The sequence below is a fragment of the Typha angustifolia genome, chromosome 4, assembly GCF_048772165.1.
Source record: "Typha angustifolia cultivar Huaian chromosome 4, ASM4877216v1, whole genome shotgun sequence".
In the NCBI taxonomy this organism is placed as follows: Eukaryota; Viridiplantae; Streptophyta; class Magnoliopsida; order Poales; family Typhaceae; genus Typha; species Typha angustifolia.
Genome location: NC_133242.1, coordinates 2,642,150 through 2,658,617, shown reverse-complemented (window position 1 = coordinate 2,658,617; position 16,468 = coordinate 2,642,150). Strand labels below are relative to the sequence as shown.

Genomic DNA, 16,468 nt, shown 5'->3' with positions numbered 1-16,468 from the left:
CATCCCCGCCTAACACTCATCCGACCTCCCTCCTCCTACCTTCTCATTCCTTCCTCCCTCTTCATCATCCCAACTTTCCTTGTCAAGATCCAACATCCGTGAGGTGTTGGACATTAGAGTTTACTTGAGCGCAAGATCTTTCGTCGAGGATGTCAGGTGCCTCATCAAGGATGCCAACGAGGGGCAAGGCTCCCTTGGCAGCACCTTCGCCGAGATTTGGGGATCAATCTCGAGGACGTAGGCAAGTTTTGAGGATGTTGATAAGGTCTAAGAATGCCTACAAGAGGCGAGAGCCAAGGATGTAAGCAAGGGTTGTGGCCGCGTTCTCCTCCCGTGGGTCAACCTTAAGGTCAACGGTCAATCTATATTTTTAGAAATAAAATAATTTTAATTAATGAAAATATCCTCACAGTGTTAGTTGAAATTTAACTTAAAGTGTTTTCTGCACATATTTTTTAAATTATAAGACTCGATTCGTAAATAATGAAAATATTGGGTGTAAATATAAATTTAGCTAAAAGGAAGGGTGTTATATACAAATTTCTCTTAAATATTTTATAATCCGCCCTCATTTTTCCTAATAATTCTTATTTAATAACTTGAGTTAACTTAGACAATACTAGAAAAAGAATATTCTATTATAATATATAAAATAATTTATAAATATCTAAATTACTTTTGTCTTTTTTATTGGAAAAAAAAAAGAATGAGGAAGAGGAAGAGGAGAAGGGAAGATAAGGAAAGGTGATGGTGGTGGCCGGAGGAGGTAGGTGAAAAAGACAGTGAAGGATATATAAAATAAAAAGGAATAGTAGGAGTATTTTATTGATTTGGTGGACGTTAGTCAAGTTAAAATAATATCAAAATGTTGAATGAGAACTATAGGGAAAAATAAAGAGTCAGCTTATAAAATTCTAAAATACAACGTGTGATCACAAAATAGGTAAAGTATAGGATATGATCTATAAAAATTATTTTCTTTTCAAAAAAAAATATTTTTATTTTATATATATATATTTTTAAAATGTACCGAGTTAATTTAACTTTATATTAGCTTAACAGAACATGAATATTCTGTTTTATTAGATATTAGGTATTGAATTGAAAAATAGATGAAAAAGAGGCTTATATATATATATATATCCGTAAACTTGTATTAAAATAAATTGTATTTAATTACTATACTAATATAAATTGTACCAATGACTTTATTATGTTCATTTTTTCAATTTTAACTTACATAAGAATATAAGAATTGAGAAAACTAACTGTCTAAGTGAATTCTAGTCAAATCCACCCTCAAATAAATATATTCACTGAAATCGACTGAAATTAATTAAAATCTCACCACTTATTTATATTCTAACACATGTATTTGGTGAAATTAGAAATTTTCAAAGTATGAATGGAGTTTTTTTTTTCCGAATAAGAATAAAGAAGAAAGAAGAAATACTACGATTCCAGCTCCGGGGATAGAAATTTATTCCCGAATTAAAGAATAAAGAAAGACCACCGATCCAAGGAACGATCAACCCCGCTGGTTTTCCGCCAACCGAGCGTCAAACTTATACGCTCTTCGTCTTCTTCCTCCTCGCATCGCATCTCTGCCGCCTCTGTTCGTCCCTAAGAATAACTTATTGCCGCAATGGACGGGACGACGAGCCCTACCCCTCTCCCCATCGTAATGGTCACCAACGATGACGGGATTGACGCCTCCGGCTTGCGAGTCCTCGTTGATCTCCTCGTCGCCTCCGGCCGCTATCGCGTCCTCGTCTGCGCCCCCGATTCGTGAGTTATCTCATTCATCTTGTTTTCTCTATTTCTTCTCTTCATCGCACTTATTTTTATGGGTTGTTTACATAATTGCCGAAGTTCCAAAATGACATATTATCATAATTGCCATTAAGATCTTTTGACTTTTTCAGAATTGCCATTGTGGATAAATTTTAACATAATACTCTTAAGAGATAATTGTTAAAGTTAACAAGCACATGTAAATGTAAATGGCTAAAATATCCTTCTTTCTGAAAGGGTAGAGCGTAAAATATTTACCAACAATTTTTACCTTATATAAAAGAAGATATATTTCTTATAATATGATATTGAGTAAAGAATTGGATAGTTTTTGAACTATTTTATATTATTTATACAAAATGAATCTAATTTTTCTTGTAATCATGATTAGTTAAATTTAGCTAAAGGAGTACAAAGATTTCGGTGGGAATTGCGATATTTTGCAAAATATAATGGGAACTATGATATTTTAAAAGTTTACTGGCAATTATGTAAAAAATCCCTATTTTTGTTCTACCATATATATGCTTATTTTGTTGTGAGTTTTTCTAGTCTTAAATAAGATTATTTGGGGATTTTGGTGGGTATTTTATTTGAAATTACTATGCTTTAAGCTAAGGTAAGCAGTTCTAGATGCGATTAATTTATGCAATTAAGCCAGATAATATCCATCTATTCATTGTTAGAAGCCTGACAAATATTGACATGAGATATTATCGGGAATCAAAATTAAATCTTTATTGGAAGCAACTCAGCAAGTACACATTATGTGTGGTATTAGTATACAATTGTACACCATACCTTATATGAAAGATTCTTGATTGTAGGATGCTAATGTATGATGTTATTATAAAATTTATGCTTAGTTGGGTAACTTAAATCTTCTTTCTGTCTGTACAAGGATCATGTCTTGCTCCTGATATAAATACATTTTCATTTCCTTAATTTTTTTTTCAATCTAATTTTCTAGAAAATCATGCATGATAATTTTTTTTATATTCCAATTTCTGCTTGTAATATAATAAATCTTTTGATGTGGTATGCGTGAATGGTAGTTAGGAAGGCTGAAACGTTTGGCACCTTATTTTTTTTTCCATTTAGAAACTCAGTAAAATCTAGTGCTGTCTAGTGTTTAATGGTATTCCTGTTGTCAATCTTCATATGATTTGCAGGGACAAGTCAGGTGTTGGTCATGGCATAACTTGGCGTTATCTGAGTGCCAAAAGTGTTGAAATTGAAGGAGCTACAGCTTTCGCAGTTTCAGGTTTATTCTGCTATCAAGTCATGTTTCCTCTGAACAATACTAAGTTGCTTCTTGGCCTATGGGTACAGATTATCTAGAAAAGTTAGATATAAAAAGACTTTCTGGTGTTCTCCAATTATTTTGTTAATCCTGTGGAAGTCTACATCAGTTTTTATAAAGAAATGCTATACCAGTTCTTTAAGATAATTGCTGATGACATTTTATTTTTAGTGCTGAACCTTCAAAGATGTCTAAAACCAGGGTAGACATGTAGAGAATTAAGGTAGATTCGAGTCTATTTTAGATTGATGAAGCCATTGCGTGGAATGGGGCAGGATGTTTAAAGTAAAGATGTCTCTTGTGTATTTTGTGACCATTATATACTTCTTGAGATAAGCGAAACCTTCGTTAGATTGCTACCCAACCATGATGTTTATTACTTTATCCCTATTGTGGTCATCTGAAGAATTTCTTATAGCAATAATCCCTTCAATCCAGACTGTATTACATGCTTTTGCTCCTGAATTTATTGTGCAAATTTTATATGTTCTCCTTTACTGCTGCTACTCTTTTTCCTTTCCTTTTCGCCATCTATTAGTCTATGTTTCAAATATCTGTGTTTGAAAATAAAATATGAAAAATCACTACTCTCTAACAACTTAATATTTTATAGTAGTTGGTAAATTATCATAGCACTAGGGCAAAGGTTCTGAGTTCAAATCTTGTCAGATCGTTTATCGTTTAAAAATATGAAATTCTACCCATTTAAGTCAAGTCTACTTTTTGGGCCTATCAAAATATCTCAAACCGAAAAATAAGTTTTAGAGTAATTGATGAGTTTTTAATCTAATTTGTCATATTATCTCCTTACTGAAAATCTAGGGAAGAAGGTTATTGGTGACAATATATGCAATATTTTTCTACAATTTAGAAGATAAAATACAGTTGATAAGTAAATCATAGTTGCTTACGGCCGAGCTACTCTAACAATTTTAAGTACTACTCCAACATGTTATTTTGCTGAATCAATCTTGGAGCAGTCATTTGTAAGGTTAAGATATAAATCTTTGACATGAATACCTTCACTCACTATTATCTTATTCTGTGCATTATAGGAACTCCTGCAGACTGTGTTTCTCTGGGTGTTTCTGGGAAACTATTCCATGATTTGGTTCCTGACCTGGTAAGCTCTTGATTAATGTGGAAAAACCATTTGCTTTATCAACACAATCCAATTACCTGGAAGCCCAAAAAGTGGGGTTTTGCTTTGTGATTTGTGGTGTTAAGTTGCTCTCTTTTGTCAAGTCTTAAAATGTAAATTACTTGACCAATTGCTTACTTAGTTTTCTTCTTGATTCAGGTAATTAGTGGCATCAACGTTGGCCACAATTGTGGATACCACATGTTAGTTATTCATCCCTTTCATCGCGTTGCTTTACTTCTAAGGAACCCTTATTTTCATAAATCATCCATCCATGAAGTACTTCTAAGCAACCCCTAGGTTACAAACTTCTGTCTGAATCTGAAATAGAATTTCTTAGTTTAGTTCAGAGCATGAGGTTCGAATCCAACTACTTCGGTTCAAATTGAACTTATATACCATAAGTAATCCTGGGCATCACTGTTTAGCTATTCAAACTATTTTTGCAGGCTGCTATATCATCTTTTAATTGAATTAACCTCTAATTTTTTTGCACAAATTGATCTTCCATAAGATGTTCGTCTTGGCCATATACGTAGATAAAATTTGTATTACTCCAGTAGAAGTATTTTTGTCCACAAATTTGCTATTACAAAACAATTGGACTAACAAAGCTACATTCATTAGTTTGACTTTTGAGTGATATATAGTATGTTTGATTGAGAATGTTAAATCCATAATTATGTATATTGATTTCAATATCAGAATTCATTGAGTGGCCTTTATGATGCTCAAATCTGTGCAACATTTTGGTCGATTCTTTGGATGTATATTTTTTGTTACCTACTTTTTATTCTGGTGCCTTCACTTTTAAACATGTGCTTATTCTTGAAAACTTGTGATGCGACCTGGTCAAGTTGGATCATATTATGAAGGCCTTAAACTCGATGGATCAAGTCTATTTGTTTTTTAATTGATTCATGTTTATCTTTTATATAAAAAATTTAAGCAAGTCTAGTTATATTATGTAAACCCTTAAGGCAAGTCTAGTTAAGGTAAGTAAGCCTCTAAGATAAGTTTAATTAAATTATGTAAATCTTTAAGATAAATCTTAGTTTGAGTTATACAAGCTTTTAGGACTAGTCCTAATAGGACTTATTATACCCAATCTCTCTATATATAGAGGTTGGGCTCCTTGTTTTTTTAATAATTTAAATATTGAGAAATTATTCAGTTTAGCCAATTTATCATCGTATTTATCGTTTTATCATAGCCATTAGATCATCTTTATTTTAATATGAGTAGATCATAGCTCTAGATCAATCCAAAGCATCTAAACCCTAGCCACCATCTTCCTCCATAAGTCACTCTATTTTATGGCCGTCCACCACCCACCCTTGGCCATCTGTGACCCTTTCAATAACCCCCGCAACTTCGGATAATTACCGATCTGTCTAATTCTTATATTCCTCCACTATTTTATTTTTAACTTTTTACCTCGACTTTGGATTCACATAAAACGAAAGTCATTAGAACCCAAACTCACAAGACTACTACTCATAAAAATATCATAATTTTCTTACATCTAGATTGGTCTAAATCTGATTCGAAACAACTTGTTGTGCGTTTCTTCTGCATGTGCGTCATTCAACTTATCTTTTTTAATTATATAGCCATGTTATCCAAGTCTCCAAGATGCTAAAAACATTCTTGACATATGCTTTTAAAGTTAATGGTTTTGGATTGGCTTGATGAAAGGATGTTATTCGACTTTCCTTAACTACAATCTTGGATCTGTTCATATACAACACTTCACAAAATAGACGCTTTTAAGTGGTTAATGGAGCTCAATTTCAATTCTCGATATCAGCATTCCATTAAGATGGATGTCAGTTGATCACAGTCTTTCTTCTTTTCTTTTAGATTTAATTAGTTAATTGCAGTCGACCAGGAAAGGCAGTTCAGTTTTATCAACAATAAGTACATTTTGACGTTCTATAGAATGGTTAGCAGCTTTTTTTGTTCATATGCAGTATTTACTCTGGGACAGTGGCTGGTGCTAGGGAGGCATTCTTGCATGGTATACCTGCCTTAGCTATATCATACAAGTGGTGAGTGAGATGCTTAGTCATTCATTCTTTCATTTCTAATCCTATTCCATATTCACGGAAGTATTATGTTGAAGGGATTGCACTTTCTTATTCTTGTATAGAACTTGAAACTTTTGCCAGCCTGTTAGTTTCTTTAGTTTGGTTAACGAGGTCCATTTTGTTGTTTATACTATTAATTATGCCCAACCTGATACAACATTCTTGGTGCTCTCCGCTATTTATTCTAGTAAAACACTTCTTATTTCTCAGGAATGTCCAAATTGAGCTACCTTTTGTAGCAAGTGATGCAATCCCACATTTCCACTACATATTTGCAGGGTAGGAGATAAGAGCAGCATTAATGACCTCAAACTAGCTGCAGAGGTTTGCTTGCCTCTAATAGATTTTGTCTTTGTCAAGTTGAAAAGTAAGAGTTATCTTGAAGGATCATTCTTGAACATAGATGTACCAACTGATGTTGCACATCACAAGGTAACTCTCAGTCTCATCGAACTGTACTCCCAATTGTGTGTAACTTTTGTTTTCTTTAATCCTTCCCTTAGATGTTTGAGTATACGTGCTTCCCTGTTAGGTGCAACTGGTTTTGTATGAGGATTCTATGATGTGGTGAATACTGGTCATTGCAAATATTTTATCTTTAGTGTAAATTGATATAAAATTCTGAGTGCTTCTATATTTCTTTCTTGTCCTCTGTGTGCCAGTAGGGATTTAAGATCACTAAGCAGGGAAAATACAATAAAAGTATTGGTTGGGAGCAAACAGATTCAAGCTTGTCTGCAGTAGATACGTATCAGACAACAAATATCGATGTTGACATTGAAAAGAACAGCTCTTCATCTGTATCAGAGAATCAATTATTGTTCAAAAGAGCGGTATTTCCATCTCACTTTTAATCTATATTGTTCTGAAACCCTCTTTGTTTACGTATATGAAATACATTACGAATAAACATTTTTCTTGTTTTTCCATTTCTTGGAAAATAGTGGTTTTCCATGATATTCATAGTTCTATACTCTGCAATATTTGGTGAGTCTTCATTGGCAAATTGTTGTCTTGCCAATATATTTCTTTATCCAAAGTATATGTCGAGAATGCCTCAATTTACTAAGAAACAGCTGCTCTGCACTACCTATTAACAAGTCAAATTTTCTAGGCAAAGCAACAATCATTGTTTCTCAATTTTTGTAGTTGTTATGTACTGATCTACTATAATCATGATAATCATCTGGCTTGATGGCATTAGACTAGCAGAGAATATAATGATCCTTTAGCACAACATGCAGATGCTTAATATATGTAGGTGATTTACTGGCTGTCTTCAAATGCTTTCCTTTTAAATTTGAAATATGAGTGAAATAAATCCTTTAATGCACTCTTTGCTACACATCTAATAGAGGGTGAAGAGAAGCAGCGAAGAAGAAGAAGAGGAAGAAGACACGGATCATAAAGCCCTCCTAGAAGGATATGTCAGTTTGTTTTAATATTGTCAGACTACTCTATTCTTTTCCTTTCCAGTTTTGGCTATTTCCTAAATTTGGATGTTTCATAATTCTTGCAGGTCTCGGTTACCCCTCTTGGTGCCCTCTCTCATACAGAAGATGCTATACCCTATTTCAAAAGGTTGTTGGTCCGATTGGTTGATCATTCCTCTTCATCCTCATAAAATGACCACTGTTCCCTTCAACAGTCGAGGTTAATTGGTGTCATTAACATTTATTCTTGCAGAAAGTTCTTAGGAATTGTCCGAAGATCTGCTATTTCTACTTCTGCTGTAATTCGTATATTGATGCTCATTGACATGATTCTCTTACCGTAATAATTTCTTTGCAGGAACCTCTGCAGTATGCAAGATAGTGCAATTGCTATCAAATAAATTTGTTCGTAAAGCTGCGAAATTTACATTGTATTTTTTTTATTGCCGCGTGGGAGTTATTCTTCAGGCTTGCTCATCCTGACAGATTAACCAGCAATTTTACAATTCATTAATATAAAATGAAATGGTGCGACTGTCATATCTGTAAGTTGTTGTATCTTGAATAAAGATTGTTGATGGCAAATACTTTTAATCACTACTGTTGTCTCAGACATCTTAAGCATCTTTGACTTGGGAGGCTTTAATTTTGATCAAATATTTCTGTTCACAGCTTGATACAGGGCCTTTTCATCTTGATGATTTGTACCATTTAAGTATCTGATATTTAACTGAAAATTATTGGCATATATCATCTGGTTCGCATGAATATTGTACTTTGAATCTCATCCATATTCTTGTTCTTAGTCCAATTGTTTCTTTATTCTTGGTTGTTTAGGTTCAAAGTGATTAAATAGATGCCTCAGAGTCATGTTTTCAGCTATGTCCATGAAATTTTCCTTGTATCTCTACTTCCTTTGTTGCAGATTATGCTAAGAAAACCCTTGATTGTCCCTGCGACAGACATTTCAGAACAGTGGACTATTGATCGAGTCTGCTATTATCTGCTATCAGGAGGATTTATATTTCTGATGAAATTCTTTTTAGAGGTTGAGATTTTAGAATTGTTGAGAAGTCAATTTCAAGCTGATCTATTTTGAAAGTTTTGAGATAGTATTTTTCTCCCAAACTTTCTAAATGAATAATACTTCACATAAAAACGAGCAACTTTGTCTCGTCCATTTGTGGAATAAGAATAGTCTTCTTCTTGCGTTAGTCTTATTATTCTTGTATAATAATTAAATAATATATATATATATATATATATATATATATATATTTATATATTTTGACATACCTTATACTAATTCATTATTTTTTCTTCTTTTATTTTATACAACTTTTAAAAATTAAAAAATAATAACTCAAAATTATTATTTTATCCTTAGATTAGACGGTACTTAATTACCGGTACTACTTAACATCCAATTAAGAGTTTTTATTATTTGATTTAAAATATCACTATTTCTCACTACTTTAATATCAAGTCTATATCACACTAAATGCAATAGTTACTCTTTATACTAGTATTCAAATAAATAATAAAATAGTTATATTAGCATTAACTTTCTTCTTATGATATTAAAATTAGAATACTTTTTTTTTAAAATTGATCTTATTTCACAAATGAACCGGACCTTTAAGACTACATATTCTAAGTAAAGCGCAAGTCAAGTCTTAACGGAGCTTGAAGATTAAGAAATTCCAACTTAAGTCTATACATCAAGCTTGACTCGTTTAAGACATTAAGGGAGTTTGATTGAGCTTAGGGGTCAAAGATATTAGTGGTGGTCTCCATCTCGAGGGCTAATTCATTAGCATCCTGTATACATACCGTTGCTTTAGTTAGAAGTTAGTCGAGCTTGAGTGAGCTAGGCCTGGGTTGACTGATAGAATTTTCTTAGCTCGAGCTTGACTTGAGTCGGCTAGTCTCTTATGGAGGAGTTTCTTAGGTCAGATATCTATATGGATATTATTTTTTTAAAAGTTTAGGGGGATAATTGTAATTATTCCTAAAGTAATTTATTCCAATAAAGAACGACTACCCGTCGAACTACACATTCTTCGTCTCTTCCGCTTCTTCCTCCTCGCTGGATAGCTTATTCTCGAAAATGGACGGGACGACGAGCCCCACTCCTCTCCCCATCGTAATGATCACCAACGACGACGGGATCGACGCCCCCGGGTTGCGTTTCCTCGTTGATCTCCTCGTCGCGTCCGGTCGCTATCGCGTCCTCGTCTGCGCCCCCGATTCGTGAGTTACTCCTTCATCTTGTTCCCTATTTCTCTTAATCCCACCTTTTTTTTTTGTTCTACTATAGTTATGCTTATTTTCTTATCAGTTTTCTTTAATCTTAAATAAGATTATTGGGGATATTGGTGGGTATTTTATTGTTTTACTATGTAGTTATGTTTAAGTGTTAATCAAACAAGGTAAATGGATGCGGTTAATATATGCTAGTATGCCATATAATGTCCATCTATTCATTGTTAGAAGTTAAACAAATGCATATGATATTTTCGGGAATCGAAATTAAATCTTTATTGGAAGCAAGTTTACATTGTATGTGATATTAGTATACAATTGTGCCCCATACCTTATATGAAAGATTCTTGACTATAGGATGCTAATATATGCTGTTATTACAAAATTTGTGTGTTTAGTTGGGTAACTTAAATCTTCCTTCTGTCTGTACAAGGATCAAGTCTTGCTCTTGATATAAATATCTTTTCATTTCGATAAATTTTCAATCTGATGTTCCAGAAAATTCATGCACTATTAACTTTTTATGTTCCAGTTTCTGCTTGTGATATAATAAATCTTTTGATGTAGTCTGTGTGAATTGCTAGTTAGAAAGGCGGAAAAGTTTGACACCTTATTTTTTACTTTTAGAAACTCTGGGAAATCTAATGTTGTCTAGTGTTTAATGGTATTCCTGTTGTCAATCTTCATATGATATGCAGGGACAAGTCAGGTGTTGGTCATGGCATAACTTGGCGTTATGCACTGAGTGCCAACAGTGTGGAAATCGAAGGGGCTACAGCCTTTGCAGTTTCAGGTTTCTTCTGCTCTCAAGTCATGTTTTGTCTGAATAATATTAAGTTGCTTACAGCCTATGGGTACATATTATCCAGAAAAGTTAGATATGAAAAGATTTTCTGGCATTCTCCAATTATTTCGTTAATTCCGTGGAAGGCAACCTAAGATGTTATAGAGCAAGGCTATACCGTATCTGTGGTTGGTCTACTCGTTACCCACCAATTTGGAGGAAACCAATAAGATAGTTTGCTCTTATCACTTGTGCGTTGTAGTACCATCCTTCCTTTATTTTTTTGTGTCGCCTAGCTTTGAAAAGAAAAGAGGGCGGCCTGCCCCTTTTCTTCTTATCATATCACAAGGGCTCGGCCTTCTTGAGACCCCTCGTAAGCTGGATGGAGGGCCGAGATGATACTGAAATGGGATTTCCTTTGCGTGCCATATCTCACTTAGTTTTGATGGTGAAGGCTTGAGTCCTAAGGATCTTGGTTGTTGTTGTGAGTGGTTGATAAACTGCGATTGCAGTTTGATTAAGATCTTTTTCTTTTGAGTTCCGGTCCAGCCCATATCAAAGGACCACGGCCCACCTTCCAGCACCTTGTAACAATCTTATTCTGTGAAGCAGAATAGAGAAGAAATGAAATGAAACTTAGCACTTGCCCTTCAAGTTAATTGTTGATGGCATTGCTTTAGTGGTGGACCATTAAAGATGTTGAAAATGAAGGAAGAAATAATGAAATATAGAGAAAAAGTTAGAATCTAGTCTATTTATAATTCTGATGATCTGTCTGATCTATTGCTTAGTCACATTAGAATGATGAAGACATTGTATCGAATGAGCAGGATACTTAAGGGAAAGAAGTATCTCGATTCTCAAGTGAATTAGAGTAGGATGTTTAAAGTAAAGAAGTGTCTCTTGTGTATTTTGTGATCGCTATGTACTTCTTGAGACAAATGAAAGCTTTGTAAGATGGCTATCCAACCATAATGTTTATCCCTATCATTGTCAGCTGGTCATCTGAGGACTTTCTAATAGCAAAATCCCTGCAATCCCAACTGTATTTCATGTTTTTGCTATTGCCTTTATTTAGCAAATCTTATATTTTTCTCCTTTACTTCTGCTATTCTTTTTTCTTTTTCTTTTCTACCATTTTCTAGTCTATGTTTCAAATTTCTGATTTGTCATATTATCTCCTTACTGAAAATCTAGGAAAGAAGGTTATTGGTGACATTATATACAGTATTTTCCTATAACAATAAGTCTTCCTTCAATGATAAAATGTACTAATGTTGTTAATTAGCAGATGCATAGCTGTTCTAACAATCTTTAGTACTATGCCAACATGTTATTTTTCTCAATCAGACTTGGAGCTGCTATTTGTAAGGTTAAATATATATACTTTGACATGCATACCTTTATTCACTATTGTTTGATTTCGTGCATTATAGGAACTCCTGCAGACTGTGCTTCTCTTGGTGTTTCTGGAAAACTCTTCCATGGTTTGGTTCCTGACCTGGTAAGCTCTTGATTAACGTGTAAAAGTTCTCATTTTCTTTGTGAATTTGTAGTGTTAATTTGCTCTTTTTTCTCAAGTATCAAAATGTTAAGATACTTGACAAATTGCTTAATTAGTTTTTCTTGATTCAGGTAATTAGTGGCATCAACGTTGGCAACAACTGTGGATATCACATGTTAGTTATTCATCCCTTTCATTACCTTGATTTATCTCTAGGCAATATCTATTTTCAGAAATCATCTATCCATGAAGTACAGTTATACTAAGAAATGAACCCTGTTTATGTTACAAATCAAATATTATCTGTGATCCTAATTAAAAGCTTTCAATGCTTGTCTTGTGGTTAAAAGGAACTCGACAGTGTTTGGGAATTGATGAATTATTTATCCATCAAGAAGCTACATTATGTGGTTTGTGTGATATATAATATGTTTATTGGAACTTTAAAATCCATAATGATGTATCTTGATTTCAGTATCAGAATACATTGAATAGCCTTTACGGTGCCCAAATCTATTCCAGCATTTTGGTTGATTCTTTGGATGTCTATATTCTGTTACCTACTTTTTTTTCTTTCGGTTCTGTTCACATTTAAACAGGTGCCTATCCTTGGAAAGTTGTTGTGCGCCTCTCCTGCATGTGTGTCATTCTTCTAGTCTTTTTTAATTATGTAGACCATGCTGCCCAAGTCTCGAAGATGCTAAAAACATTCTTGATATATGCTTTTAAAGTTGGTTTTGGATTGGCTTGACGAAAAGATGTTACTCAACTTTCATTTAGCCACAATCTTGGAGTTGTTCATATATAGTACTTCACAAATTAGATATGCTTTTAGGTGGTTAATGAAGCATGATTGCTATTTTTGATATTAGCATTTCCATTAAGATGGCTGTCAGGTGATCACAATCTTTCTTCTTTTCTTTTAGTTCTAATTTTTATTGCAGTTGATCAGGATAGATATTCAGTTTTATCAACAATAAATACATTTTGAAGTTTTATAGAATGATGAGCAGCAGCTTCTTCTTCTTCCTTTTTTTGGTTCATATGCAGTGTTTACTCTGGGACAGTAGCTGGTGCCAGGGAGGCATTCTTGCATGGCATACCTGCTTTAGCTATATCATACAATTGGTGAGAGAAATGCTTAGTGATTCATCCTTTTATGTCTAATCCTATTCCATATTTGATGAAGTATTCTGTTAAAGGGATTGCTCTTTCTTATTCTTGTATAGAACTTGAAATTTTTGCCGGTCTGCTTGCTTATTTAGTTTGGCTAATGAATTCCATTTTGTTGTTTGTACTTATTCAAACATATTTATCTTCAATCTGATACACCACTGTTGGTGTTCTCAGCTATTTATTCTAGTAACATAGTTCTTATTTCTGATGAATGTCTAAATTGAGCTGCCTTTTGTAGCAAGTGATGTTATTCCACTACATATTCTCAGGGCAGCAGGTAAGAGCAGCATTAATGACCTCAAACTAGCTGCAAAGGTTTGCTTGCCTCTAATAAATGCTGTTTTCGTCGAGCTGAAAAATAAGAGTTATCTTGAAGGATCATTCTTGAACATAGATGTACCAACAGATGTTGCACATCACAAGGTAACCTCAGATAGAACTGGACTTCCAAATGTCTTAACTTTTGTCTTCTTTAATACTTCTCTTGGATGTAAAGAGTTATGTGGATCTTAACAGATTATATGTGCTTCTCTGTTAGGTGCCTCTGGTTAAGTATGAAAATGCTAAGATGTGCTGAATGCTGATCATTGCTAATATTTTATCTTCAATGTAAATTGATGTAGAAATCTGAGCGCTTCTATATTTCTTTCTTTTCCTCTGCATGCCAGTAGGGATTTAAGATTACAAAGCAGGGAAAATTCATGATCAGGATTGGTTGGGAGCAAACATATTCGAGCGTGCCTGCAGTAGATACTTATCAGACAGCAAATATCAATGATGACTCTGTAAAAGACTCTGAAAAGAACAGCTCTTCATCTGTATCAGAGAATCAACTATTATTCAAAAGAGTGGTAACTCCATCCATTTTTAATCTATATTATTCTGAAACCCTCTTTGTTTAAATATATGAAATACATTATTAGTAAACATTTTTCTTGTTTTTTCATTTCTTGGAAATTTATGGTTTTTCATGATATTCATAGTTTATACTCTGCAGTATTTTGTAAGCCTTTATCAGCAAACTTTTGTCTTGGCAACATATTTATTTATCTGAATGTTTTAGAGATGTGTAGAGAATACTTAAATTTAGTAAGAAACAACTGCTCTGGACTATCCATTAACTAGTCAAATTGTCTAGGCAAAGAAACCATCATTGTTTCTCACTTCTTGTAGATGTAAAGTACTAATATACTATAATCATGATAATCATCTGGCTTGGTGGCATTAGACAAGCGTAGAACACGGTGATCCTTTGTCACAATATGCAGATGCTTAATATTTGTCAGTGACTTAGTGAACAGGCTTCAAATGCTTCCTTTTAACTTTGAAATATGAGTGAAATAGATCATTAATATGTTCTTTACGCATTAAATAGGTGGCAAAGAAAAATAGTGAAGAAGAAGAGGAAGAGGACACGGACCATAAAGCCCTCCTAGAAGGATATGTCAGTTTGTTTTAAAATTGTCAGACTACTGTATTTTTTTCATTTCCAGTTGCGGTTATTTCCTTATTTGGTTATTTCATAATTCTTGCAGATTACAGTTACCCCTCTTGGTGCCCTCTCTCATACAGAAGTAGATGCTGTACCCTATTTCAAAGGGTGGTTGATCAGATTGGCTGATTATTTGTCTTCGTCCTCCTTATAAAATGAGCACTGTTTCTTTCAACAGCCAAGGTTAATTAGTATCATTGACATTTATTTTGCATAAAGTTCTAACTTAGGAATCGCCCTACTTATGTTGTAATTTGTATATTTATGATTATTGGCACAATTCTCTTATCATAATAATTTATTTGCAGGAACCTTTGCAGTACGCAAGATAGTGCAATGCCCATCAAATAAATTTGTCCATGAAGCTGTGAAATTTACATTGTATTTTTCTATTACCGCATGGCAGCTGTCCATGATCATGCTTGATCATCCTGACGGATTAACGAGCAATTTTATAAGTCATTAATATGAAATTAATATAAAATTTTATAAGTCATTATCTATAAGTTGTTATATCTTGAATAATGATTGTTGGTGGTAAGTACTTCTAACCACTGCAGTTGTCCTAGACATTGAGCAGCTTTGAGTTTGGTAGCCTGTAACTTAATCAAATATATTTGGTCATATGACCAGCATTTCTGTTGACAGATCGATACAGGTCATGTTCATCTTGATGGTTTGTGCAATTCAAGTATCCGATAGCTAACAGACTAAACATTTTGGCCATATCATCATCTGGTTCGCACGAACATCATACTTTGAATATCATTGATATCAATCAACTTCGTCCTCATTGCACTCCAAAATATGTGGTAGGTCATCATTTTAGAACAGTATCATTTTCTTCTTTTTAGGAGGTTGAGCTCTCAGAACTGTTGAGAAGTCAATTCGAAGCTGATCTAATTTGAAAGTTTTGAGATGTATTTTTCTCCGACTTTCAGATTCTTGTTGCCTAATAAGTTTTCTTGATGGTCTCATTCAGAGAGTTATTTTTTTACATATAACCAGCAATAGTTTCTATCATTTATTTTATAACATATATATATTCCAACACAACACTACCTTTTGAACCATAAGAAGCACCAAGATGCGGAGATAATACCATCTGAATGACCTCTTGGGCTTGAATTTGCTAGCATATGACTTGAAAACTTAGGATTTGCTCTAAGGGTTTCCAAAACCATTTTAATTTTCTGGATGTTACACAACTAAAGTTCAATATTTTAAAAAGATTCGAGTTGTTTATTACCTTGGAGTGAGGACTGGCTGTTGATATTACTGATAATTTTTTGGCATCATAGAAGTAAAAGATTGCATGAATTTATGACATTTTGGACATGCAAGATGCTTGTATTTAATATCGAATCAAGGCACCTTCACTTTATATGATAAAATTCTTGATGCAAAGCAACATCATGCACATGAAAACGAAATCCCTGCAACCTTCCAACTACTCTAAATAGACAAACCACCAAATCATAAAAGA

At 33.7% G+C, this 16,468-nt stretch overlaps 2 protein-coding genes across 3 annotated transcripts; both read left to right on the top strand.

Annotated features, from left to right (window-relative positions):
* Nucleotides 1–1,386: 1,386 nt before the first annotated feature.
* Nucleotides 1,387–8,562, top strand: LOC140759618 (uncharacterized). 2 transcript variants are annotated; one of them, XM_073096226.1, is made up of 10 exons: nucleotides 1,387–1,788; nucleotides 2,967–3,058; nucleotides 4,153–4,220; nucleotides 4,398–4,441; nucleotides 6,212–6,289; nucleotides 6,607–6,760; nucleotides 6,994–7,161; nucleotides 7,684–7,755; nucleotides 7,848–7,909; nucleotides 8,120–8,562. In XM_073096226.1, exons 1-10 carry the CDS (start codon nucleotides 1,646–1,648, stop codon nucleotides 8,160–8,162), a joined length of 924 nt encoding a protein of 307 aa, XP_072952327.1. In that variant the 5' UTR covers nucleotides 1,387–1,645; the 3' UTR covers nucleotides 8,163–8,562. The 2 variants fall into 2 exon arrangements, with proteins under 2 accessions (XP_072952327.1, XP_072952326.1); XM_073096225.1 differs by having other exon boundaries at nucleotides 1,395–1,788; nucleotides 7,848–7,981; nucleotides 8,120–8,500.
* A 1,241-nt stretch (nucleotides 8,563–9,803) lies between these two features.
* On the top strand, nucleotides 9,804–15,629 carry LOC140759042 (uncharacterized). Its single transcript, XM_073095500.1, has 10 exons — nucleotides 9,804–10,014; nucleotides 10,725–10,819; nucleotides 12,247–12,314; nucleotides 12,446–12,489; nucleotides 13,365–13,442; nucleotides 13,760–13,913; nucleotides 14,162–14,341; nucleotides 14,866–14,934; nucleotides 15,026–15,165; nucleotides 15,291–15,629. The coding sequence occupies exons 1-9, from the start codon at nucleotides 9,872–9,874 to the stop codon at nucleotides 15,134–15,136; spliced, it is 942 nt and encodes a 313-aa protein (XP_072951601.1). The 5' UTR covers nucleotides 9,804–9,871; the 3' UTR covers nucleotides 15,137–15,165; nucleotides 15,291–15,629.
* The last annotated feature ends 839 nt before the right edge of the window (nucleotides 15,630–16,468 follow it).

Excerpts from the sequence above, each read along its gene's own strand:
- LOC140759042 (XM_073095500.1), top strand. The coding sequence starts at position 9,872 with ATGGACGGGACGACGAGCCCCACTCCTCTCCCCATCGTAATGATCACC. Across the intron at positions 10,015-10,724 it reads CTCGTCTGCGCCCCCGATTC|GGACAAGTCAGGTGTTGGTC; the intron begins GTGAGTTACTCC and ends TATGATATGCAG. Across the intron at positions 14,935-15,025 it reads AAGCCCTCCTAGAAGGATAT|ATTACAGTTACCCCTCTTGG; the intron begins GTCAGTTTGTTT and ends TAATTCTTGCAG.
- LOC140759618 (XM_073096226.1), top strand. The coding sequence starts at position 1,646 with ATGGACGGGACGACGAGCCCTACCCCTCTCCCCATCGTAATGGTCACC. Across the intron at positions 1,789-2,966 it reads CTCGTCTGCGCCCCCGATTC|GGACAAGTCAGGTGTTGGTC; the intron begins GTGAGTTATCTC and ends TATGATTTGCAG. Across the intron at positions 7,910-8,119 it reads GCTATACCCTATTTCAAAAG|GAACCTCTGCAGTATGCAAG; the intron begins GTTGTTGGTCCG and ends ATTTCTTTGCAG.